The 27,528-nt window shown below is 34.3% G+C and overlaps 1 protein-coding gene across 7 annotated transcripts in view; it reads left to right on the plus strand.

Annotated features, from left to right (window-relative positions):
* baiap2a (BAR/IMD domain containing adaptor protein 2a) overlaps positions 1-27,528 on the plus strand; it is a 220,629-nt gene that overhangs the window by 149,943 nt on the left and 43,158 nt on the right. For all 7 annotated transcript variants that reach the window (XR_012400583.1, XR_012400584.1, NM_001040245.2 and 4 more), the window contains 1 exon segment: positions 11,665-11,802. Coding sequence is in view for 5 of the 7 variants with exons in the window: in NM_001040245.2 (NP_001035335.2) it covers positions 11,665-11,802 (138 nt within the window). In the remaining 2 variants the exon portion in view is untranslated.

Here is a 27,528-nt window from a genome sequence, read left to right on the forward strand (position 1 = left end):
GTACCCATCTTCTGATGGCTACTGTCAGCAGAATAACACGCCATGTCAAAAGGCACAAATCATCTCAGACTGGTTTATTTTAACATGACAATGAGTTCAACGTAGCCTCCACAGTCGCCGGAGCTCAATCCAATAGAGCACCTTTGGTGGAACGAGAGATTTGCATCATGGATGTGCAGTTAACAAATCTGCAGGAACTGCTTGATGCTATCATGTCAATATCAATCAAAATCTATGTGGAATATTTCCAGTACCTTGTCCCCTTGAATCTGTGCCATTAAGGATTAAGGCTGTTCTGAAGGCAAAGGTGGGTCCAACCCAGTACTAGTAAGGTGTACTTAATTAAATGGCCGGTGAGTATATTGCAATATAAATCTTTATTTGGAAAGATTTTGTTCATTTAGGTTTTCTGGGATGATTAAGTGTTTGTTAGTCAGTGCATATGCATAAATTATAATAAATTACAAGCATAAATAAATAAATAAAAAATTAATAAATACTGGTTTATAGTGTTCTTGCAAGTCAAACAGTATTCAATTACAGAAACTGATCAAATGTAAAATAACATGGTCATCATTGCATAAATAATTTCCAAATAATAATATTTAATAATAAGCATAATAATATAATAATGCGAGGTGACTTGCGAATACACACATTGCAATATCGATGCTGAAACGATATATTGTTCAGCCCTACTGTACATGTACTTTTATGATGCTATTTCTCTCCAACCTGCACTGGTTACGTTTTGTTTTTTTGTTGTTGTTTTTTTTTCTGTGGTGGTTGTCCAAGTAAAATAATCAGTCCTGTGATTCTTGTCAAATCAAATTATACCTAGACAAATTGTATCAGACAGACCAACCTCAAGACACGGATGCTAAATGCAGCAATAATGTACCGTAGAAGCATTAAACGTGTCCAGGCAGATGCAAAATCATGAAACGCACTACAGAATGTTACGTTGACAAGCACATGATCACATAAAACTACGTTAATTCTATCAGTGCTACAAGAGCTTGGTTTGCGGTGCCAACTGCTGGATGACTTGTTAGTTCAAAGTGCATAATAAGCATTAACAAATCATCACAGCTAGATGTTTGCCCCTTAGGTTGCAAAGACTTTGCTCTGCATGTAAACACATCAACCTCACAACCGTTATAGGTGTGAATTTTAATATAATGTGTTCAGCTTCTCACATATAATTGATGTCACATTTTAAAATAATAGTCCACAAAAGAAAAAAACAAGAAAATAATAAAAAAATAAACGCACATTTTAAAAACAGAATTAATATAGAATGACAATGATGTAAGATACTGTATAGGCTACATTTTAATTTGCAAGTTACTGTCTATGGTGGAATAATTTTCCAGTACAGCCTAATATGCACAAGCACACATTATACTCTTGAGAACTTTTAGAAGGACTATGTTTTACTCATACTTTGAGTATTATTTACAACAGATACTTTCCTCAGGTACTTCGCACTGCACTTTTTACTTGCGTATGATTTTTAGGACTTCCAAGACAGGTATGGTCAGGTAATCGTCAGACAGTCCAGTTTTTCAACTTAATTTTAATTAGTTGTGTTCAAGAGGGGAATCTCTGGTTGATGACTAAGTTACCTATGATGCTGTTCATAAATTCCACCAATCAGTCACAAAACAAACACACAAAAAATGCATGCCTATTATTAAGATCTTAGCTGTTGATTAGTAGTTATACATTAAAATATGATCTTTATATCCAGCAATTTTAACTTGTGTTGGACTGTCCTGTGTGGCCATTTTGTGACATCACAAACCATTCCAATTCAATTTTCAGTTTGATTTTATAGAAAACAGGAAACACCAAATACTTTTTAAATGTAATCTGTGTTTTGTTAGACAGAGCACAGAGCAACATTAAAACAGAACCTTAAATATATATTTAGTATAATAAAACAGTGTTGCTTTTCTACAAATTCACGAGTGCTCGACCGTGCAATAATTAAAGCTCAGCTGTTTTTGTGCCGCATCACACCAAAAAAAATACCACGAAAATAAACGTTAAATACTTTAGCTGTTACATGAACATGCGTTCTGCAGGAGTCCTGTACGATATAATAATAATAATAAAAAAAATAATAATAATAATAAGACTACAACTCCCATTATTTCACATGCAGTCACTGTGTCATCAAACTGAAACTTTGTATGTTGCAAATAAGGCGCAAAATGCATACTTTGCCTTTAAAGCACCATAAGGCTTGAAACAAACTAACCAGCTATGAAGATCATCAAAACAACACTAACACTTGAATTTGAAGCGTAAAAGAAAATGAAGTAACACTTTACAGTAAGGTTGTATTAGTTAATGTTTGTGAATGCATTTACTAACATGGACAATGAACATTACATTTATTGCAGTATTTGTTCACGTTAGTTAACGTTAAAATACAGTTGCTCGTTGTTATTTCATGTTAACTCATAGTGCATTAAATAATGTTAAAAAGCATGAGCTTGAATGTTAACAATGCATTGGTAAATATAAACTATTAGTAAATTGTTCAATTTTTTTTTTTCATAATTAGTCTGTTAGTAAATACATAAACTAATGAAACCTTATTGCGAAGTGTGACCGAATGTGAAAATCAGACAAAAATCCCATAATATATTTTATATAATATCCCATATATATATATTTATATAAGTTATATAAGTTATATAGTTATATAAGTTATAAATAAAATAGTTGAAAAGATGGCTACATTCACAGTGCTCAAAACAGACCTGTCTTTAAACTGTTAAATGGATCCAGGGTATCAAGACTTGTATGCCTTAATATAGTGTAAATGAAACATCTTTGTTAAATTTGTTAAACACACACTACGTATTTACCTTATTCAAAATAAAAAAATTGACAATTGTGACCCTGGTTTTTGCTGTTATTTCCAATGAAGTACTGCAGTTGCTCCCCATGTTGTTTCAATTGTAAACACAGCACATCTGAAGATAATACTTTATGACGCCATATTGTGCAGCTTTTGCTTGTTATTGTTAGGTGAACAACACTAATAAGTGATGTGTATCGATGGTAAAAAGAAAAAAAGACTAAGAGGATGCCTGAAGACACTAAAGTGTGAAAGAGCACACAGGTGGAGATGTGTAGATATTAGCTTATGCTTAAACTAAGTACTGTAACATCAGTGTTTAAACATTCGCAAAGAGTTTATAAACTCTTGGATATTGAGTGAAATTCACAGTAAAAATGACAGGCTTTGATCATGCCATTGTTTGTCAGTCACTGATGGACAAAATTCAATCTCATTCATGAGAGAAAGCTGGCGACTGGCCAGATTTACTGTGGTCAGTAAGTTAAGTGTTTAATACTCTTGGCAGGCCATTATCGAGAAACAAATGGCCTCAAAATGGCCCAATTGACCAATTAAAATTAAGCATTTCAAATTAAGAGCCCGTTTACACCTGGTTACTTCATCCGTTTGTTTGTTTTCTAATTGGATGGCTATCTGATTTCAGAATATGCATTAATTTGACCACATGAATGCATCGTTGCAAAATGGATATGATTTCAATCCCCAAATCCTGCACTACACTCAAAAAAAAATAATAATAATAAATAAAAATAAATAAATAAAAAATGTTTGCTGTGTGTTCAAACTACTTATTTAAATTAAAGTGAAATAACACAGTTCTTACAATGTTTTGATAACTTAATTGTTCCATGTTCAATTCATTTAAATTTGTTGCGGTACCCTAATCAATTTGTGTTAGGACAACATGAATGAGTTTTGTAAAAATCAGCAGTTTTGACAGTGTATATTCAAATTTAACTAGGTTACACGGACTAAAAGATCAGCTACACAACATTTCTACACAAGCTTTATCTATTTGTTGACATTCAAATTATTTTATATGCAGACTGTAAAAAAACACTACAAGACCACAAGGTGGGCTCTGTGATTAATTTCATCATAAGCTAAATGAGACTATTTTCTAATACAAATATGTGCAAGACATCATTAAAAATTGTAAAAGGTTGAAACAATTTGTGTAATACAATATCTTCCCAACATGAAACAACTTGCTTTTGTAAATGAATGAAATGGCATGTTATCACAAAGATAGGCTAGAGCAGGCTGCAGCTCTGTTGTTAATGCTACAATCTGATATTAATTTAACACTTTATTTGTATCATTTTACGGTCAAAAATAAAACAAACAAACAAAACAAACTAGGTCATCTGTGGCCTTCCATTGCTTATGCAGAATCAGAATCAGTTTTATTGCCAAATGTGCTTACACAAACAAGGATTTTGTTTTGGCTACAGAAGCTTCCAGTGTACATAAAGTGACAACACAAAAATAAATATGAGAAAAGACACACAAAACATTAAACAAACATTAAACAGAGATGTAATTAGTCAAAAACCTCGGGTGTTGAATGCTATGTACAGATTTTACAGAAGTTTAAGAAATGCATTATGCATCTGTGCTTGTATATTCGATGGTCATATCCCATCACATGTCTTTTGTCTCTCTCTCTCTCTCTCTCTCTCTCTCTCTCTCTCTCTCTCTCTCTCTCTCTCTCTCTCTCTCTCTCTCTCTCTCTCTCTCTCTCTCTCTCTCTCTCTCTCTCTCTCTCTCTCTCTCTCTCTCTTTCTCTTTCTGACCTAATCATATTTCTGACATAATCATTTCTGAGTAATCATATTTCTAGTGATTCTTGTTAGCCATAAATGTAGTATCAAATAATTTAGTGTAACATCTGAATTTTTTTTTTCTACTGCGTGCACCTAGAAGCCACACACTTCCATTGGAAATAACTTGCACATGGTAAAGACAAGATCTGTGAACGGTCGCCGTCATTTGTGATGTCCAGCTATTGATGATCTTTTTGCACAGACATGCTAGGTTCACCTGATTTTTTAACAAATTGATTTGCAGATCCTTCTTGGCAGTTTGTGGGTCTTTGCTAGTGTCCACAGAATAATTTTATGCTGTCCCAACACAAGTCAATTGTTAACTTCATCATTTTTACAAATCTAAGTGGATTGAACATTGGATTGAAGTTATCCCAAAAAATGTTAGAATCATGTTGTTTTAACTATTTTCAAAAAGTAAATAAACAAGTAGCAAAAGGTATGTTTTTGAGTGTTTACTGGGTCTTTTCCCCTATGCAAAGAAACTTTTCAAAGACGTCTGTTTCTTACTCAAGTAACTGAGATGTAAAAGATTTTTCAAAATAAAACATTATTCAGACTCCAATAATAAATGAAACAGAAACAATTGATGATTTCCTGTGCGGCCCAGTACCGATCCGCGACCCAGGTGGTTGAGGACCACTGTATTTGTATCTCGAATCTGAATTAGTATCTTGGAGAGCATTTTAACATTTACATTTTACAATATTATAGAAATCCAATCAGAAAATGGCATGTTAACGAACCACATTTTGTTAAAACAAATTCAAGAAATCATCCTGATCCATAACACATCAGGCTCGATTTTCACATTCACATATATATATATATATATATATATATATATATATATATATATATATATATATATATATATATATATATAAATTAAAAATAAATAAATATAGAACTGTTTTCAATATTTTTCGATTCAACTTTTTTTTCTTCTTACTGTTGAATCACATTATGGGATTGTGATCTTTCCTCAAACAACTTTCATTGTTATACAGTTTATAAAAAATTGACATTTATTGACTTAAAAAAAAAAAAAAAAAAGTTTTTTAATAGTTTTTAGTGATATAGGGCCTAAGTTTATGTTGTGATTATACAAAAACTTAATTCTCTCTATATTATTTCTTATACACAATTTTTTTTCCAAAAGTACTAAAATGTTAAAGTCACTTTGTCCATTCGCACAGTTGAATTTTCAACATCAAAAGTTGACACAGCAGACATAAAGGTCCCATAGCACAATTAATAACCACACAGTAAGTAAATAAGGAAAAAAACAATAAATGACAAAATACAGAACCTGATAATTAGATTTTTTTTACAATGTGTAGTTCACTGTGAATCATTTATGTGCTAGGTAAAGTTAATGATGTCTGTCAAAACAGGATCTTCCATTCTCCTTTCACCAAACATGCAACGATTGCTCCATCACCCTCATGGTAACGCTGTCTTTGTAGACACATTCCTGCTGTGCAAGAATCTGGTGGAGCTGCCAGACTATTTATAGCTATGTAGTCTAGAGATCATACCTCGTGTAGGATGTGCGAAGAGTCATATATCTGGAGATGCTCTCAGCCAAAATGTACCAGCCTCCAGAATTCGGGCCGGGAGCCAGGCTGTGCTGTTGGGATCCTCTTTTCTTCTGCAGACATCAGAAGGCATCGTTCTGAGAAGCCCAGACCTTTAGCTGTGCTCCAGACCTCAGCGAGATGCCTGGCTTTTGAAGGCTTCTTAGCACGCTGACTTTTTGCAAGGCTTTCACTAACAGTTGCTGACAGAGGAATTACGATGCTTTCCCAGATGTTCTGTGCAAATGCTGGCAGCGCTGTATGTGTCTGTCACAGAGAATACAATCATGAATTTGGGGAAAGTGCACTTTACATAAGGATTACTTTGCTAGATAGTCAATCAGATGTGGAGTTAAAGCAGAGCGCTTTAACGCGCTTTCTGTCTCTGATATTTTGCTTGTTATACTTAGGCCCAATACCAATTCTGTTTTTGTACCCCTTCCCCTTACCCTTCCTCTTGAACCTCAAAACCGAGTGTGAAGGGTAAGGGCTTAAATATTTACCCTTAAGAAATGGGACAGCACTACAGCACCTGCACATGTCATCATATGTCATTGTGATCTCTTGCTTCATATGAGATCAGACAATCGTGACTTCCAGTTGTTGTATTTTTTGATATTTGTCTTCAAGAAATCACTGAAGGCATATATTATCATAATGATCTAATGTGGCAATAAGATCGTAATTTATACTGCGCATATACAGTACACAGTGGCCAGATTCATCTATGTAAACACACCAAGAACAACACTAACATTATAGCAGACACTATAAAAAAGATCATTCCCAGCCACTAAACTTTACTTACTGTTTATTTGAGTGTCATCGAGTGACAGAATGCTCTGGGACTGCTATACAGAAGTTATTATTATGGACAGTATATTATTATAGATCGCGAAATTTATCGTTTTTTTTTTTCATTTTAGTGTTTTTTATATTTTTATTTATTTATTTATTTTTTTTAAACATGACAGTAAAACACAAACGTGGTTATTATTATATTAAAATAATTAGCTCGAAAAATTTGTAATAATGACAACAAATACCAATTTGTGGATCTCATTTCGAGATCATTTGAGATCTCAAATCTCTTTTCGAAGGGCTATCTACCCCTTCCCCTTAGCCCTTCGCATTTAAGCTAAAGGTAATTGGGATACCCCTACCCCTTCACGGGAATGCACAAAATGAGGGGTAGGTGGATGGGGAAGGGCTAAGGGGTAGAATTGGGAGTGGGTCTTAATGCTTAAAAGTGATTTAACAAAAGCATGCACATCAAGCTCTACTGGGTGTTCAGTCAAACAAAAAGTACGGAAACAAACAATTGTAGTCAGAATTATAACCCCCTCACTTGTTTTTGTAGCCTGTGGCTTCAAATCCAAATGAGCCGATTATCCCCGCCCACTGCTCCGACATGTGTGTCTGAACAGCAGTCAGCGATAAAACAGACATAATTGTAGCTGAAATACAGCTCTTTAGTCAAAAATACCAATTAAGTTTATTTGATGTATTTGTGGTGGAGTTTATTCAAGTCTTTCTGAAGTGATGAGTCACACACAAATGTCATTTGCAAATCACACACACACACACACACACACACACACACACACACACACACACACACACACACACACGGGACACTATGTTGCCGTAGTGATTATATTGGTTAAGAATTACATGGCGATTTCACACTCTTTATTAAAAACATGCTCTGTTTTAAAAACATATTAAACTTTATTTAATTAATTATTGAAGTGCAGATGATCACAGAAAGTTGTTACATGTTTTAATCCCAGTGTGTTTGCAAAAAAAAGTTTTGCGGACATGTATACATGTCATTATGCATTTAAGTTGTGCTGTATCGGTGATGTTTGAAATACCGTTTCTGGGTCCAAGCCGCTTTGAATTGAGAAAATGTTTTATGGTGTTTGTTTATTTGTGTATGGCCACTTTTTAGTCCTATCACACATTAAAGTGAATTTTGTATAAAGTTATGGTGTACACAACAGTCTCTGGACTTGCTGCATCAAAAATACCAAAATGTAACACATTTTATAAAAAATGTATCAATTACTGGCCATCCATTATTAGGCATGGATAAATATATTGCGATTGTGATTTTCAAAAGTATTACAGAGCTTTGTAAACCAGTTATTAATGCCATTTGATGAGTCTCCCCATACAGTTTTGTATAGCGCTTGGACTCGGAAGCCTCTTCATCTGACGTCACTTAACAAGTGGATGGAGACATAGCACCTGTCAATCAATTTTTTGGTGGGCGGGGAAAACTGCACTCCTACGTCATGTTGTGGTGGGCCTCAAAATCACTGGGATTTGGATCATTTCTTTACGTCAGGAAATAAAAAAAAAAAAAAAAAGTGACTTGTTAGGTTTATATCAGGGGCGGACTGGCCATCTGGCAGACCGGGCACTTTCCCGGTGGGCCGACGTACTTTTTGGGCCGGGCTGATCATCGTCTTATGATCTGATCGGCCCATAAAAGCCTTAGCAGCCTATCGTTTTTTTCTGCCTTATTAATTGACGCTGCTGTGATCTGTGACTCTCTGAAAGTAGATGCTTTTTTTCCCGGACAGACAGACCGGGCCGGCCCTTGTGACACTCTGCAGCCCATTGGTTCTTTTCGGTATTGACATTGGGCTGGCCCAATCACAAGCTCCTATTTTGGACTCCGTGTGAGCGTGCGTCGTCTGTTTGAATTTGTCAAAATAGTCGAGAGTCAGAAAGAAGAAACGCAAGGGAGGAGCAGAGAAATCGCGGGAAATACACCGGCATTTCATTTAGCGATTCTGAAAAGTTCTCTGTTCATTCTGGGACACGGCTAAAAGCGCAAATCACGTGACCACACACATGCACACTCTCTGCCAATAGAGCATGTCAGACAGTTCATCTGCTGGATGATCTCATCTCACTATAGTTGTTAAACGTGATATTGAATTCATCTTGTTGTCTCTATCTAACAATTCTTATGTTTTTTGAATCACTTGTTCTCAGTTAACTGTTTTGGCTAAGTGCAAAGATAAGCTAATATATTAATTTATGTAACCACATACACTGATTCTGCACATTGACTGATTGCTTGCCTTTATCGTTTAAATTTAATGTACATTATACTGTTATAATGGCCATTATTGGTTATTAAAACTGATATTCTGCAAAAGAGACAGGGTAAATTTCATTCTTTTCAATGGAAATGAAAGGAGGCAGTTATATTTAAGCCCTGTTTTGTTATAAATATGCAGAGTAAAGATGATGCTCATAAATATGCAGCTACACGAGGCTGTTTGGTGTCTGTTAATCATAATATCAAAATGAAAAAAAAAAAATTTTGACTTATATTATGTTTTTATTGTTTAGATGGTGAAACAGCAAGCAGGATAAGGTGAAAGAGGTTAAAATGTAACACTGTTCCCTTTGAAGATTTACCCATGCATTAGCAGGCAGTTTTTGTTATGTTTATTATTGAATATAGGCTGAGTGAATAGTGTTTTGAATAAGCTAAATTGGCTGTAGTGTATAAGTGTGTGTGAATGAGTGTGTATGGGTGATTTCCAATATTGGGTTGTGGCTGGAAAGGCATTTGCTGCATAAAACATGCTGGAATAGTTGGCAGTTCATTCCACTGCGGCAACCCCTGATAAATAAGGGACTTATGCGAAGAAAAATAAATGAACGAATAGTGTATTTTTTTTTAGAACTCAACAGATATCTTTATGGACAGTATACATAAATTAAATTGAGATTAAAGTTTGTATTTATTAATTAATTAATTTATTTATTTATTTATTTATTTATTTTATATATATGGCTTTTGTGTTTTATAGAATATGAATTGATAAAAAGATTGGACGTGCATTGATAGATAGCATTTTGATTGAATTTAGTGGGCCGCTCTGGCCCAAAATGCCAGGGCCGATTTTTATTTTATTATTTTTTTTGCCCCAGTCCAGCCCTGGTTTATATCACTCCAATATGATGGTGGACAAACTATACCTACACACATTTCTGTCCAAACAGCTTTCCAAAGTTGATTTTCATAAAAATAAAAAATAAAAATAAATAAAATGCTTTTATTCTAGCTGAAATAAAACAAATCAAGAAAAAATATTTCTTTAGATGAAAACATATTACAGGAAATACTGTGAAGAATTCCTTGCTCTGTTAAACATCATTTGGAAAATATTTGAAACAAAAGGAGAGCTAATAGTTTTGACTTGATCTGTATATGAAAATGCAGCAACACCTAAAGCTCTAAAAGTATCAAATTAATTTACTTTAAAAAAAAAAAGCTCACAGCATGTGATGTTTCCAGCACACTGGCTCTTCTTCATCAGACAAACTGGGACACAATGTCAATTATTAAACTCTTCTAGATTTCTTGATCCCATTTAATACATCAAATGGTACAAACCACCAATAATAACATTAATGAATAACTTTTAACAGATCACATTAAAAAACACCAAAATTACCTTCCAAAAAAGATCACAAAATACTTAAAAAAATATATTTAAATAAATAAATAAACCCAATCATACATTAAAGAAATGGACGAATATCAAACTCTTCATTTAAACTTCTCCGAGATTATGTGTCTAAAATAAAATCCTAAAAGCTTCACATTTCAAGTAATCTCTGTGTCTCCAGCACGATGTTGGTACTTGACTACCTCAATACCAATATATTGTAAAGAAGAAACTGAATATATAAACGCTAAGTAATGCTTTGACATCAGACTTTTAAGTTCATGGTGACTAATGGTGCCTAGTGTGAGTTTTAAATGGGTAATCTGTTTTAACAATAACCAAGCACCTAAGCATATAAACTGGATTATTTTTAATGTTATTATTATTATAATTAGTAGTAGAAGTATTACATTTATGCATTGTGATATTTCACATTAGAAGAAGCATTGCTTAAGCCTGATGAGCTAAAAACCAAATGAGATAAAACCAAATTTTACCAAATGCAACATTCCTGGATCAACATCTTTCTTAATCGTGGAGCAGCATTGCAGTCAACCAATCAAATTTGAGGGACAAGTTCACTGTTAATGTTAATTTATGGCTTACAATCAGAGTAAGGTATATGCTAATCACCTATGATTTTCTTTCTAATTGTAGAAAAACACTTAGGGTTAGGTTTAGGAGTAGGGATTAGGTTTATACTACATTTTCAGACAGGAATAAAGTTTCAGGATCAACAGAATACAGTGTATTTCACGTGTGTCTAACAGTAAAATCAGGATGTGGCAGACAGCCAGTATTTTGAAAGGGTTTTGACTCCCATGTCTTCCTCAACTCCATTGCAACAGTCTGATTTCTGCACTTAACAACAATGTTCTTGTGTTTTTCCTCTCCTGAAGGCGGCTCTTAAGAAGTACCAGATTGAGCACAAAAGCAAAGGCGAGAGTCTGGAGAAATGCCAGGCTGAGCTGAAGAAACTGCGGAGGAAGAGCCAGGGCAGCAAAAATCCCTCCAAGTACGGCGAGAAGGAGTTGCAGGTGAGCCCCCACACCGATTCAGGTCTCTGACACGGTTAGCATGTCGCCTAGCATGAAGGCCTTTGAAAGGAACGGAGGTGGATGGATACCGTGGGTTTTGCTTCAGCAGGACCACCTACGTCATGTTAATGTTGAGATGATTTTAACAGAGTCTGAATGTAAGAAGTGCTGCGAGCCTCTTGTGGCAGTGAGAACACAATGGGTGGGCGAAAGCCGTAGGTGTGTATACAAACAGCGCTGTGGCAGATCAGCTATGAGGCTGTGCTAAACACACACACACACACACACACACACACACACACACACACACACACACACACACACACACATGCATCAAGGTTGTTGCTTTACAGATTTTTTGTGAGTGGACCAAGCTCCAACCTGTCATGTTAGTCATGGTGTTTGAATATTATTCATTCGAGAGGATTCTTGGGCCCTTTTAACTAGCATTAAGATTAATCCAGTAGGGTACTTTTTTCATATCATACCATTCATCCCAGGCTAGTTGGAAACTATTCAACAGCCTACATTCATTTGCAAATGTAAAATAAGTTGTCCCGGGTATGTTTCATTGCACATTTAAGATGACAAATCCAAGAGAGGGCGCTGTCTACGTTTTTGTGAATCTGAAATATGTCACTTGGGGTATGCAATGTTTTACATTGTAAATACACATGAAACTAGTGCACGTCTGGAACTTGTCATGTAGATGATCTACTGATCCGTTGACTTAAATCAGACCTATTCATTAATATGTTCTTGTAAATTCCTAATGTTCCTATGTCCTAATCAATAGGGTTAAAGGCTTAAAATTGGTGGGCGTCAAACGGCCCTGTTGTATTAATTTTGCCTAGAAAAGCAATCCTACAACTTTAGTGTTCAAATCATACAAAGCTCCAAGAACACAAAACTCTTCTGTGTAGGATTATGGTGCATGCTTACTACAGACTTTGATTGTTGATCTCCACAAATGTAAATAGAAATTTATATATTTTTTTTCTTGAATAGAGTAGAACGGAATTCTGTCTACAGTTACACCTCTAGTTTCCAGTATTCTGGAAGATGCATTATCATTTCCACCGGTTTCTAACGCATCAAAATGTGTCTCTTGTGTTTTGATTTCACTTAGAGCTTTCTTATTGTGTTATGCTGTACTTAAAGTGCTAACAGTGTGACATTCAAGTACTATTAGATCCCATCCATATGGCAATGGATTTAAGTCAATCTGCAAAAGTGTGATATCGTTTCGGCCTTTATTCCCCACATCACCAGCATTTTAGGTGCCCTGAAATGAGCATTTTGGAATAATGGGTTACAAAGTATCCCAAAATGCTTCCTACCATGCAGCCATTTGGAAAGCCAGACTGTTACCTTTTGGAAACAACAGCGTCAACGTACCATGACTAGAAGAAGGTAGCAGCATGCCATGCACATAACAACTGGCAGCAACAATGGCAGTTTAACTGTGAAATTTATAAGCACAATTACTACAAACCATACTAATTATGTATCAACTAGACACATTCGCAGTTACACACGTCAGATACTGTACATTTAAATGAACCTGTTGTCACCATCATCTTCTTGTGTTTATGTCCATACTTGGTGTGCAGAAGAAATGTTTGCGCATGCATTCAAAAAATTATGTTTGACGTTTGGTCAAATTACTTGTTTAAAATAAGCTGAACCAACACAAATCTTAATTCTTTTAATGTTTCAATCCAATTTAAAAACAAAAATGTGTTGTCCCAACACAAATTAATTGTGTATAACCCAGCTTTTTTACAATGTGCTCACTGCATTAATCTTTGATTTGATTGTATTTCTAGGATTTATCTGTATTAGTTTACGGTATATATGAGCAATATCAGTAAAAGAAGCAGTGAGCTATGGCTGTATATCGGCACTGGTGGGAGGCGAGCACATGTATTGCGTCATTGATCATGCGCTGGTCAAAAGCACTCTCACTCAGCACAGTGGACATTTCCTTTTACATCCTTATATCGTTTTAAGTCGTTTGAGATGCATTGACTTACAGTCAAACATTATGTCGAACAGATAAGCCACTTTTGATGCTCGTAAACAATCCTAAAGTCCTTGTGCTGCAGGAATTAGGAGGTTTGCTAAAGGTGCAGCTGTCGTGCAGTAAAGGGTTTGCGTCTTTAATAATCTGCTACAGTTGATTGATCAGTAAGTATGATTAATAAATCCATTTGAAACAGTCCCTTAAAAGTCACATCTCTTCTTCAGTTTCCCAAGTAAACCGTGATCTGAACACCTCTTTCAACTGGGGCAGGGCAGGCCAAGTGAACTGTGCCTGAGCCCGATTTAGAGCACTCACTCTTCTCAAACAATCTGGGAAACGGGCTTGGGCATGGTTCCTAAAGCATAGTTTGAGTACACCCTCAGAGCTAGAATTTGAATGATTCTCTACCGTAATATCTAAAGTGTTGACAAAACAGGTGATTCTGCTCAATTTTTAAGATTATAAGGCTGAACTGCATGAAATGCCATTAGTCTAAAGATATTTCCCAATATTTCTCTGTTGCAATCTAGAGATCACAATAATTAACCCCGAAAAAGTCAAAGCAGGCTATGGTATAAAACAACACTACACCATATAAAAAAGATAGATTGACTTAGCATGTCACTCACCCGTTCTATGATGATTTGTTCAACTTTCTTTTTAGTTTAAATTATTTTTTATCCTCCGCATTTTCACTCCGGTGTCATCTTGTGCTGGGATAATGTAAAGTAAATATCTTTGCTCAAGTCGCTCTAAATTACTACAAAATTTTCTTTTTTGAAAGAAAAATGTCCAATTAGGCATCATCAAAAAACTACTTGGTTGCAATCTAAACAACTAAATTTTCAACTTAAAAACCTTTAAAATTACATTATCAATACTTGTCAAACTGTGTTGAGAGATGTTTAGCTTTCTTTGTGTCCGGGTGTGGGCAAAGTAATAGACAAGGCTGAAAAGGCTGTCAGAGAGCTGATATATTACTTTATTATCTCATGGCTAAAAGACAATCAGATTCAAGAACCAGATAGAACTGTTGTAAACGTTTACATATTATACCATTTTAACCATTTTAACAGTTTTCCATTTTAAGAAATTATACATTTATAAATGTGAAATGTATAGAGTCCTAAAAAGTATTAAAAAAAAAAAAACACAATTGTTGTCATAAATCTTTAAATGAAGTAAATGAAGCTTTTGAGTTAAAGTAAGTGAATTCATTATTGGGCCAGTTTCTTCAATCAAGTATTTGGTTAGTAGCTGGAGAGTAGTTGATCATTTGTGCCTATTTGAACACAGATTTGTCTACTGTGAAAGCTATTTGAACAAATAGGTTTTCAACTACCTCTGAAAGTGGTCGAAAGCAGGCAAGCTCAAAATGTTTTAGACCCTGACCTCTATTAGCGTCCTCCTGCTGTGAGCAGATTGACGAAAATGCATCTTAATACCAGGTGTAAATGAGGCCTTGCATTGCAGCAGCAGGGCTGAGGAGACCTGGCGCAGATCTTTAAGCAAAGTGCATGTGTTGCCCAGAGCTTTCTGGAAGCCTATACGCTCTGCTGGGTGTGAAAGAAGGAAAAAAGGCCCTCATGACCCCATTACTGAGCACTGATATGCCTGATCAGATCACACTTCCTCAAAACGCACCTCTCCAAGTGCGTTTTTTGCTTTGGTGGATTTATTTTCAATTTGGTTACGTTTATTTGACGTTTCTCGTTACGCATTTTACGTTGAGTATTATCTTTATCTGTTATATATATAGTGTTTTAATACCCTCACATTTTTTTTTTTTTTACTTGAATCTTTGTTACAGTGTTATGAATAAACCTTACACAAAACCAAATACAGTCGCTATGCGAACCACCACATACAATTGACAGTTGAATTAAGTCTTAATTTCTGAAATCTCAAAAGCTAAATTTTAGGCCTTAAAAAGTCTTACATCTACTGAAATGTTGTCTTGTAGCTCTTAAATCTTTTTTAATTAACAGGTCTTATTATTTTGTCTTTTTATTTGTTCATGTATAGGTACCCAATCTGGCCATTAACACCCATACAATCACCAACAATCCATCTCAATAAAAATGTTTCTTTTTATTTAAACATAACATTTCATTATTTTAAACACTGACCTGACCTATACATATAACAAAACAAAACACGCGAAGGTCAGGACAGGGCAGCGGGAGAGACTCCCTTCAGATTCAACATGCATGATCACATTTATCAAATTTGCTTAAACTAAGCGTTCTAAAGTATGGCTGTATTTCACAAGGATTCTGACACAACAACGCGAAGCATATGCTTTCGTTGCGTTAAGGAGGAAACACGTCAAAAGTAAGAACACATTTGAGGGCTAATGCTGAAAGGCAGAGTAATGCGCTGTCTGACAGTTCGCGACTTCATCTTACACTTACATGGACACCAATACTTTGATTTTAATATGATTAAGATAATACTCTTATTAAGAGTCTACCATGTTTTTGAATATCTTAAAAGACCACCAAGTCACAAAATGTGGAGGTTTTTCTTTCCGTTCGCCATGCGGTATCAAATTCCATTAAAACAGTCAAAAAAAGTCAAAAGTTACAAATGAATCACCCGAAACTGCATGAAACTCTGTAGAGCCTGGTGATTTTATATTGAAACTTGCCGTCAAAAAGTGCTTCCTTGGTCTTATCCATATTTCTTTGCATGTTAAACACACTTCAACCACAACAGGAAGTGTAAAAAAAAAAAAGTGTTTTTTTTTTTACGCGTGAAATATTTTAAATTAATCGCATGCATTAACGCACTGATTTTGACAGCACTACTAATACTATTTAATAATACTATACATGTATGTATGTGTGTATGTATGTATATATATATATATATATATATATATATATATATATATATATATATATGAATTAATTAATTAATATATAAATAAATAAATAAATATATGTATATATTTGTATATATATATATATATATGTATATAATGTATATATATATACTATATTGTTTGGGTCGGTGTTATACAGGTGTTATACATTATGCTATAAAAACCTTTAATAAACTGCCAGTACATTTTTTGTTATTTACAGAATTCATTCTCTATATATTATGTATTATACATTATATTATTTCAAACTACTAAACTGTCAATCAAAGTCACTTTGTTAAACTATAGAGTTGAATTTTCAACATCAGAAGTCGACAAAGCGGAGATCAAGGTCTCCATGCAATTAACAAATGATAATAAATGAATAACACTCAAATTAAACTAAATATACGAATAGTTAATTAACTGATAAATTTAGAGGGTAAAACTGATAGACATTACTGTATTATAATATTGTAAATGTAACAGCTTTAACAAAGAACCCAGTCAAAGACCCATTTGGAATGAAATAATGTATTCAAATGAATAATTATGGTGACAAACACAAAAAACTAAAATTATTCAGACATTTTCAACGTTTCTCATATTATCAAAGACTATTCCATAATAAAAAAAAGTTAATACATGTGACAAACTCTTTATAAAATAACTCTCAGAACACATTAATTTTGATAATATCAGATCACAGTGTGTACAGCATACAAATATATATTTATATCCAAATATAATTAATACTTTATTTTCCAATATTTTGTTTATTTACACTATATCTGACAAAAAGTTTGTCGCCTATCCAAGTTCAAGGAATGACAAATAATAACTTGACTTCTATTTTGGTATCAAAAGTGGCTTATATGAAAGGCAAAGGTCTCTAGATTACATTTATTTTACCAAAATAAATTATGATCATGCTTTGATTTTTAAGTATTTAATTAGGACAGTAAGGTCTGACTTTGCCAAGACAAAAGTCTTGTCACTTAACAGAAATAATGTACAGCATAGAATATAGTCATAGAGCAATGGAAAAATTATGCTTCCATCTTACCCCAGACATGCTCATTAATTATCATTTCTGGTGACTGGGCTGGCCAATCCTGGAGCACCTTGACCTTTTTAGCAAGATTCAACTGAAAGTATATAATAAAGATTAAAAAAATGCACAGCTAAATGGGTGTTTTCAGCTGCATGTACAGTACAACAAATTGAAATGAGTCTGTCAAATGCCAAATACCCTGCAAATAGTGAGCTGAGATTGTCATTGCAGTTTGATGTTGTCAACTAAAGTCACAGGAGGCCATGAATTACATGCAGTGATTTTTACCAAGGGCTGACGTTGAAGACATGCTATGACAGTTGAGTTGTTTAAAAATGAAAGCAGCAATTGTTTTGCTTGCTAAGAACTTGCGCAATAGAATATACTAGCATTCTAAAATGTTTTAGGAGGTTACAATACATTCATTTGAAATGTGCAAAGGGATATATATCCAATTGCGACATAATAATAATGAAATGTGCGTATGCCTGTGAAAAAGTCTCGTCGTTGATCCCAGTTGTAAAGGCAACAAATAATAATTTGACTTCTAGTTGATAATTTGGAAAAGTGGCAGAAGGTAGATTTTTCTGATGAATCAGCAGTTGAACTGCATCCCAATCAACACAAATACTGCAGAAGACCTATTGGGACCTGCATAGACCCAAAATTCTCACAGAAATCAGTCAAGTTTAGTGCAGGAAAAATTATGGTTTGGGGTTACATTCAGTATAGGGGCGTGCAAGAGATCTGCAGAGTAGATGGTAAGATCAGCAGCCTGAGGTATCAAGAAATTTGTGCTGCCCATTAAATTACAAACCACAGAAGAGGACAAATTCTTCAACCTTATACTTCAGCCTCCACATTAAAGTTCCTGAAAACAAAGAAGGTCAAGGTGCTCCAGGACTGGTCAGCCCAGTTCCCCGAAATGCACTTTACTGAGCATGTCTGTGGTAAGATGGAGGAGGCATTGATGATGAATCCAAAGAATCTTCATAAATTCTGGCTCAAAGTCAGACCTAATTAACAATCAATCATATTTTACTATCTTAAGTTCTTCAATTTCTTTTTTACGCGTAATCTAGAGGCCTTCCCCTGTCATGTTAACCACTTCTGACACCAAATGATCAACTAGAAGCCAAGTTAAAACTTTAAAAAGGGACAAGACCTTTATCAGGTAGTGTATATATATATGTGTGTGTGTATATATATATATATATATATATATATATATATATATATATATATATATATATATATATATATATATATATATATATATATATATATATATATATATATATATATATATATATGTATATATATTTAGCAAAGATGCAATAAATTGATGAGTATAAAGACATGTCACATATTACTGGAGTAATGAATATTGACAATCCATCTTTACGTCAAAGGAATTTAAGAGATTTTCATCAAGTAAGACCTGTTTTATAAGGAATACATAAGTGTCATGTTTAAGAACTATTATAGTTGTGGTAAAAATCAACATAGCACTCACTTTTTGCTTTAATGGAATGACAACTGACACAGATGTCCAATTAATAATCTCACATAACATTAGTTATTCCACTAGAGTTTGTTTCAGGCCGTCAGTTGCCAAGCAACGTAGTCACTTGCTTCATTAATATATAATGTTTGGTCACTGCTTTGTGCATTTTACAAATTACTTTAAACATAATCTAAGAAATCCAATAAGATATTGTTTAATTAGGCATTTAGATGATAAACATTGATGGATTATATCATGTTTTAGCTTCAAAAAGATTGATTCTCGATACCCGCACCTCTCGCTTTCTCTTTTTCATGTAAATGTGGCCTTGAGCGAGAGCAGGAAAAGTCATCTGATTTAGTCGAGAGCCCCAGGGGCGCATAAAGCAAAGTCTGAAAACGCACACACACCATTTCTTCAGCTGTATTACTGTAAATCACAGCACTATCGCCATGAGTGATGGTGATTTGGCGCTTCATGGGTTGTGATTCATTGCAAAAGCTTCATGAACAGACATGAATTGACTACTCTGTCTGTGCGTGTTCGAACGACTTTTTATATGCTTAGTTTTTTTCTCACTCTCGTCTGTTGTACCTCTGTCCTCGGTTCTGTCCCCACTCTCCCTGTTGCTGCTGAAATAATTAGTCATTGAAGTCCCTCTGAAGATGCTAATTAGCTAATTATTCAGTTCAGTAGAGTGGTCTGAGGTGCAGCGGGAGGGATATGAGATTCGATGGAGGTCTACGGCGCTATGAAATCACACGTTAACAGACATGTCATGCTTCTGAATGGTGTGGACTCCTCAGTGAGTTCAGGAGAAAAGCAATTAGAGTATCTACAGAAGAACACTTGCATGCACTATTAGTGCACATGGCTCACTTTATCCTGAGAGAGCCGGGGATTGCTGCTTTATGGTCAGGAAGCTGGTGTGCCACAGGATGAAGGACTGCTGATGTCAAAGGAACGAGTGGAGCTGTGGCTATATCAGGCTGACGCAGCGGGAGTCGCAGCAGGAAGCGTTTAAGTTAGAGAGGGCTTTGTACTTTACAGCACGCGAGCGTCGCTTGACTTAGAGGGATTCCAGCGCACAGCCAGGGTCCAAAGAACAGTTAATGAAAGCTGTGAGTCCCAGATAATTTGAGAATGATTTAAATAGGTATGGCTTTAGAGAATACTGTAGTAAAGACATTTTAATAGTGACAAATAATTTATGCAGGAGAATGTTTTTTTTTTTTTTTTTTGGGTGGGGGTGGATAGGTGATTTCATGGAGGATGTTTTGCATCTTATTATGATAAGTCTTGGTTATGTAATTCAACAACATTAAATAGATAGGTGGTTAGGAGTTTGAAACCGATTTCAATATTCCTTGCTTAAACATCCGATTGTTTTGTTTAAAATGATGGATGGATATGATGGATAGACAGACGGATGGATTGATAGATATGATAAACAAGATGGACAGATTGGTGGATGAATAGATATGATGAACAGATTCGATAGATAGACAGATGGGTAGACAGATGGAAAGATATGTACGATGGATTGATACACAGATAGACAGATGGAGAGAAAGATGGATGGATGAACAAATGGATAGATGGATAAATGGATAGACTGATAGATAGATAGATAGATAGATAGATAGATAGATAGATAGATAGATAGATAGATAGATAGATAGATAGATAGATAGATAGATAGATAGATAGATAGATAGATGAAAGAAAGAAAGAAAGAAAGAAAGAAAGAAAGAAAGAAAGAAAGAAAGAAAGAAAGAAAGAAAGAAAGAAAGAAAGAAAGAAAGAAAGAAAGAAAGAAAGAAAGAAAGAAAGAGAAAGAAAGAACCATGCAAGCGAGTGGCGACAGTGGCAAGGAAAAAACGTCACCAATTGGGGAAAGTGAAAAATAGAGCATGAAAAGAATAATTAGTATAGCTGCTGTTCAAAGTGTATATAAATGAGATGCAGAAACCTGCATGGGGCACATTCATGTACAGTATCATACTGCTAAGTGATGTATTGAGTGTATGCTTTGCTAAAAAGACCTCTTTATTGTTTTGAGATCTTTAATCTTGTTTTGAACTGTGAGAGTGTGTGTGAGCCTCTGACATTATCAGGAAGGTTGTTTCAGAGTTTAGGAGCCATAAATGAGAAGGCTCGACCTCCTTTACTTGACTTTGCTATTCTAGTTACTACCAAAAACCCTGAGTTTTGAGATCTTAAAGAGTGGGTTTTGAAGGTTGGTTAGATAAACTGTTATGGATAGATGAAAGGATGGATAGACCAAATAAATGATAGATAGATAGATAGATAGATAGATAGATAGATAGATAGATAGATAGATAGATAGATAGATAGATAGATAGATAGATAGATAGATAGATAGATAGATAGATAGATAGATAGATAGATGGATGGATGGATGGATGGATGGATGGATGGATGGATGGATGGATGGATGGATGGATGGATGGATGGATGGATGGATGGATGGATGGATGGATAGATGGAACTATAGAGTAGATGGATAAACAGGTGGACAGACAGACAGTGATTGGCTACATCATTGTTTCATCGCTCAAACTGTGTTTTTGTCTTATCATGAGTGTGATAAGTGTTTATACAGTAGATGGACTGTTTTAGCTCTGTCATGTCTGGCCCAGCTGCTTTGCAGCCCATGACTCATGAAATTCATTAACAGAGAGATGTTACACATGCTACATTGTTCATCAAGCATGCAGTTATATAATTACTGTATCTGCTAGAATTCCAAATTGTACATATTATAGTATTTAATTATATATGTTTGTAATGTATGTTCCTAATTACTTCCATTTCTGCAGTTAATTTTGCTGTTCTGCAGGGCTCGCTATTAGGTCCAATTACTTTTTAATTTATAGGTTTCGTAGACCTAATTTCATAAGATTTGAAGCATTAGCATTTTTTGCTCAAAAATAATAAAATGTGTTTGATTACATGCATGAATGACTCCATCTTCCTAACTGTGTTTTTGTTTTTCATAAAACACAAAAGTGTGTAGTAATTTTTTATACAGGGACTATTTTTAGATCTGTTAGGTTGACCCTTGCTCTGAAGTAGTCCAGTAGGAACAAAGGAATGTAGCTCTGGTGAAAATGTTCTTCTGCAAGAAGCTTGCAGTTCTGTGTATTACTGTAACTACTAGAATCTCAAAAATTACATGTTATTGCGTTAGTTACATGTTACCTTTTATGGTTCATTGTGGTGTTCTGCATGGCTCCCTCCCAGTTTTGTCACTGCTGTTACTTTGTTACTTGCTATTTGTTACTCTATCTCTTGGATCTGTTCATATAAACTTAATTTGTGATGTGCCTAGTTAGTGTCCTTCAATCATGATTAGCAGACATAAAAACTGGATGGTTAAACTCTGATATGTTTAAATAAAAGACAAATGAACTTAGCTCTAATTATGCGGATTCTCGTATTCACAGAATGTAAAAAAAAAATGTGTTTATTTTGACACCAGGCCTTTAAATATATTACAACAACATGTTCATTCATGTTTTTTGTCAGTTGAAATACTAAAATATTAAAGATTATCACCTTTTAATATTTTAAAAAGTTGAGAAGCTTATTCATGCGTTTAGTATGAAGTATAAAATTAAAGTATAGTATAAAGTTTTGCTTCCTGACTGCTAAATTGATGTTTTAATCCAGTTTTAGCCTCCTTACAGTGCTTGCCACTTCATTTGATGACTGACTTCCTATTGACACAGAACATTTTTGTTGCTTAGTTTAGCAGAAGAGCTTATGAAACAGTCAGATGTCTCACATCTTCTTATGAATCGTTGACTGTTCCAAGATCTAGATAAAAACAACAGGTTCTGGAAAGGCCTGCCAATAGATATTGGATCAGCTGGTTTAAAGATTGATTCTATTTGTTTAGACCTGCTTTATTACTCTCTTACTCTCTGAAGTTTGTGCGTTTGGATTTAATATTATGAGTTTCTAGTGCGTGTTTGTTTTATTCTCTGATTCAGTTTTATTTTCTTTTATGAAGTTTACCATAGTAGTGGTAGCAATAAAAATCTCCTCACTCAAAATCAATTAACAAAATAATCAATTTGCAGTATCAAATTGTTGGATTGTCTGGTAATTTTGACTGGTTGAGAGTCACTTTTTTTAGTTTAATAACTTAATACAATCAAAAGGTATATGAAATGTATATATATTATGAATTATATATTATACCCATCTGCGCTATCATTTTTCAAACAGATCACAGATAACCCTGTAGCAACAATCTAGCAACAACCGTAGAGCACCACAAAGACAAAGTTAAATAGGAGATGTTAAAATGTGAAAAGTATACTGTATAGATTGCTTTTTACAGTGGTAAACAGTAAACATTGCTATTCAATAATTAGCTGTCACAATTGCTAAGCCTCACGTCAGAAAACAAAACAGAATGCCCCAGCAACTTTTTTTGAAAGATAAGCTACTGTAAAAACATGCTTCACAACATCATAGAGACAAGAAGTTTATCTATGCTAACTAATAGAACTTCCAACATGTCACACTTTCTAGCAGTGTAAATGTGACATCCTAATAATGATTAGCTAAGTGCTATAACATGCCAAGACTATTATAAATCTTTAAAACATGATATAAACAAATGTATATATACTTGCCTCTTGGTAACAACATACTGATTCATGTTTGCTGTGGCTGGCTAGATGCTAAATTGTTCAATGCATGTTAGCATGGGGATAATGCTTGCTAATGTAATGATTACACTTTAAATGAGTCCAATAGTTAACATTGTTGGCTAATAAAATATAGTGTATCCATATTGAAAGTATCTTCTTAAACGCTGTACAAAATCCAAGTTTTAGTTCTAGATGGCAGGCATTTTACTTGCTGAAAACATGTGAGCTAATGGTCATATGATGTTTTTTATTTGTTGTTGTTGTTGTTTTTCAGCAATGTTTTATGATGTTCTATCAGAGGCCTTAGGCTACATCACTCCATTCACAAATACTTTTTTTCATTCAAACTTAACTGCATGAGTAAAACTGTCCTCACATTCTGTTACCAAACAACAACAGCTAGTAAACACCTCAGTCCATATTAAAAGAATAGTCACAATTTACTCCATATAAAGTGCTTCAAAACCTTTAAATTCTCTTTCTTATGTAGAATACAAGAGGATGCTATGAAGAAAGCTAAAAACCTTTTGGTAATAGGAAAAACAAATGCTATGCAAGTCAATGATTACAGGTTTTCAGCTTTTTTCAAAATATTTTCTTTTGTGTTTAACAGACGGATAAAACTGTTAAAAGTTTGGATCAAGTATGAGTAATGATGACAGAACTTTCATTTTTGGTTGAACTATCCCTTTAAATAAATGCAGTATGAAGTATCTACTGACATTAATCTTTAACAATGCTATCGAACCAGAGAGCAGCCAAAATATCAGTGGAACAACATCATCCTATCTTGCTTAAGGCTGAATGGATCATATGACTGCATGACAGGAAGGGGGGACATGTGGTATTGTTTTCACAGTCCACATTATAAAGGGAAATGAGCATTTTCATATTTTTCCATTTTTGAGAGCATTTTCAAAGAGCTTTGTAACAAAACCTCTGGCTCTGTGTTGAAGGCAAAACAAAAACATAATAGTGTGGACAAAGCTTTGGAAATATGATCTTTAGGCTTTATACGGTTAAAAGCAAAACGCCTTAATGAAAGATGCTATATATGCCTAGCAAATTCAGATTTAAAGTTAATTTTATCAACCAACAAGTTATTTTTATTTTATTTATTTAAATTTTAGACCGGAAATTTTTGTCTTTTTTCAAAGGATAATTAGATGATGTACAAGAGGCATCGTTGTGGGAAAAAATAGTAATAAAAAAATCTTTTCAGGTTGGAGGGTCTGCCATCAGTCTGATCTTTAGCTTCCTCCACAGATTTTTAATTGGATTTAAGTCAGAACTCTGGGCCACCGCAAACGTTAATGTTTTTATTTGCTAACCTTTTTTTTTTTTTTTTTTTACCACCTTTGCAGTGTGTTTTAGGTCATTGTTGTTAAAAAATCCACTGGTGCCCAAGGCTAAGTTTCTTTGCAGACTGCCTTATGTTGTTGTTGTTGAGAGTTTTGCCCCTTTTTCATGGTGCCGTTTTCTGTGCCCACTGGCTGAAAACACTCTCCTAAAACATTAGGTTCCCAGCACAATGTTTGGCTGTGAGGATGGTGTTAGGGTTGAAGACTTCTCCCTTTTTACAGCAAATTAACACTACATCATTGTGGACAAACAATGTAATTTTTTGTTTAATCTGACCAAAAAACAGAAGACCAGAAATCTTATTTGTCTAGATTAGCAATTACAAAGGCCAAGAAGGCTTTTTTGTGTCTTATCAGGAGAAGTGGAACTGTGGAACCCAGTGGTGCAGTGTCTGTTGGTCTGTCTGCCTATCAGAGCCTAGATTCATCAAAATGACCTTGATGGTGATTCTTGTAATTTTTTATTTTTTTTTACCTCTCACCAATCACCTGATCATTCACTTTTGGCTTCCAACCATGTCCTCTGAGATTTTTTACAGTGAAAAACATCTTGTATTTTTATTTTTTTTTTATAATACTTTGCACTTTAGCCACTGGAACTTTAAAACATTTATATATGCTCATATAACCTTTTCCTGACTTGTGAGCAGCCATAATTTGCAGCCACAGGCCCTCACTGAGCTCCTTTTAACCATGACTTTCCACAAACCAACAGCAGTGAGCTTCTGTTTTTCACCTGTTGAGTTGGTTAAAACAGCTGTTCTCAATGAATCATGGTAATTAGGATGCTTTAGAACAGCTTGGACTATAACTTAGGATGTTTTTTAATAGACTGTGACAGTTTGTCAATAATGTTGGACACACCACTTTTTGTTCAAAGGTTAAACACTGAGAAAAAATAAAAAATAAATTTCTTCCCCAATGATGCCTCTTGTACATCGTCTTTTATCTTTTAGGAGAAGCTGTTGTAATTTCTGGAAAAAAACTTGCTGGTTAAATAAAAGTAATTTTAGCCAGAATTTTCGTAGGTTATGAATTATTTCTTGCTTGACTGTGCATAATTATTAATTTTTATAAAGTTTCTTATGTGAAATGTGATATTAACAGTATACAATTCTGACTCATTTCAGATGTGTACTATAATCAGCAGAACTAAAGAGAAAAGAATAAAAAAGCTAAACTTGCAGAAACATATTGTATATTTAACGCCATATTGTGCAAGCTGTAGAGGTTTTTTTATTTTTTTAAATCTCATCTTGGCAAACAAAAATCAGTCTTTCCCTGTTCAATTAAATACTGCACAAACTTGGAGAGAAAATACCAAGTTTGTTGTTTGTCTGTGGCATTTTGTAGAAAAATGGCCTTTCAAAAGCATTAAATCAAGGTATTTTGATGTACATCACACCACTGAATGATTTACACTGTATGTTTTAGGGTGGTTTCAGACGAGCTGTTCTCTGGAAGAGACTTTGCTTTGTGGAGAGGAATTCATGAAAGTGTTGACACTAACATAAACATAACAATACCTGTGTCTGGAATTTCCCTGCGGCGCAAGTGTCTTCAGTTTCAGTTCTTAGAAGCGTGTCTTGTATCATAATAAAAGTTAGACCGGACTAGTTCTGTGTGTTCCAGAGTGCAACACTGTTGTTGTTTTTACAGTGTAAGGGAAGTTTAAAAAAAAAAAAATCTAAATTAAAATACTGTTGAAAGCAGTTGTTGGCAATGTAGCCTCCTTTAAGTGAGAGTGAAATATGAAGCTGCTTTAAAATTGATTGGATTGTGTTCTGTTTGATTGAATAATCACTTAATATTCTTCAAAAGTTTGAAGTTGGAAAAAAAGAAATGGTATATTCTGCTTACCATGGCTGCTTTTGCATGATGTATTGTAAATAATAATAATAATAACAATAATAATAATAATAATAATAATAATAATAATAATATTAATAATAATGATAATTATTATTATTATTATTATTAGTAGTAGTAGTAGTAGTAGTAGCAGTAGTGGTAGTAATATAGCTGTTGGTTAGGTTGTTTTAGTATGTCAAGGTAAAATAAATGAGAACTATTTTTGGCATCCAGCTGAAATTAAATCCTGTGTTACATTTTATTTCGTTTAGTTTTTCATTTTCCTTGTATTTGTTTTATCCATAAATAATTACTGATTGATCAACAAACTGAATTAAATTAAGACATTTGCTTGGCAGGTGAAATTAAATAA

The sequence above is a fragment of the Danio rerio genome, chromosome 3, assembly GCF_049306965.1.
Source record: "Danio rerio strain Tuebingen ecotype United States chromosome 3, GRCz12tu, whole genome shotgun sequence".
Lineage (NCBI taxonomy): Eukaryota > Metazoa > Chordata > Actinopteri > Cypriniformes > Danionidae > Danio > Danio rerio.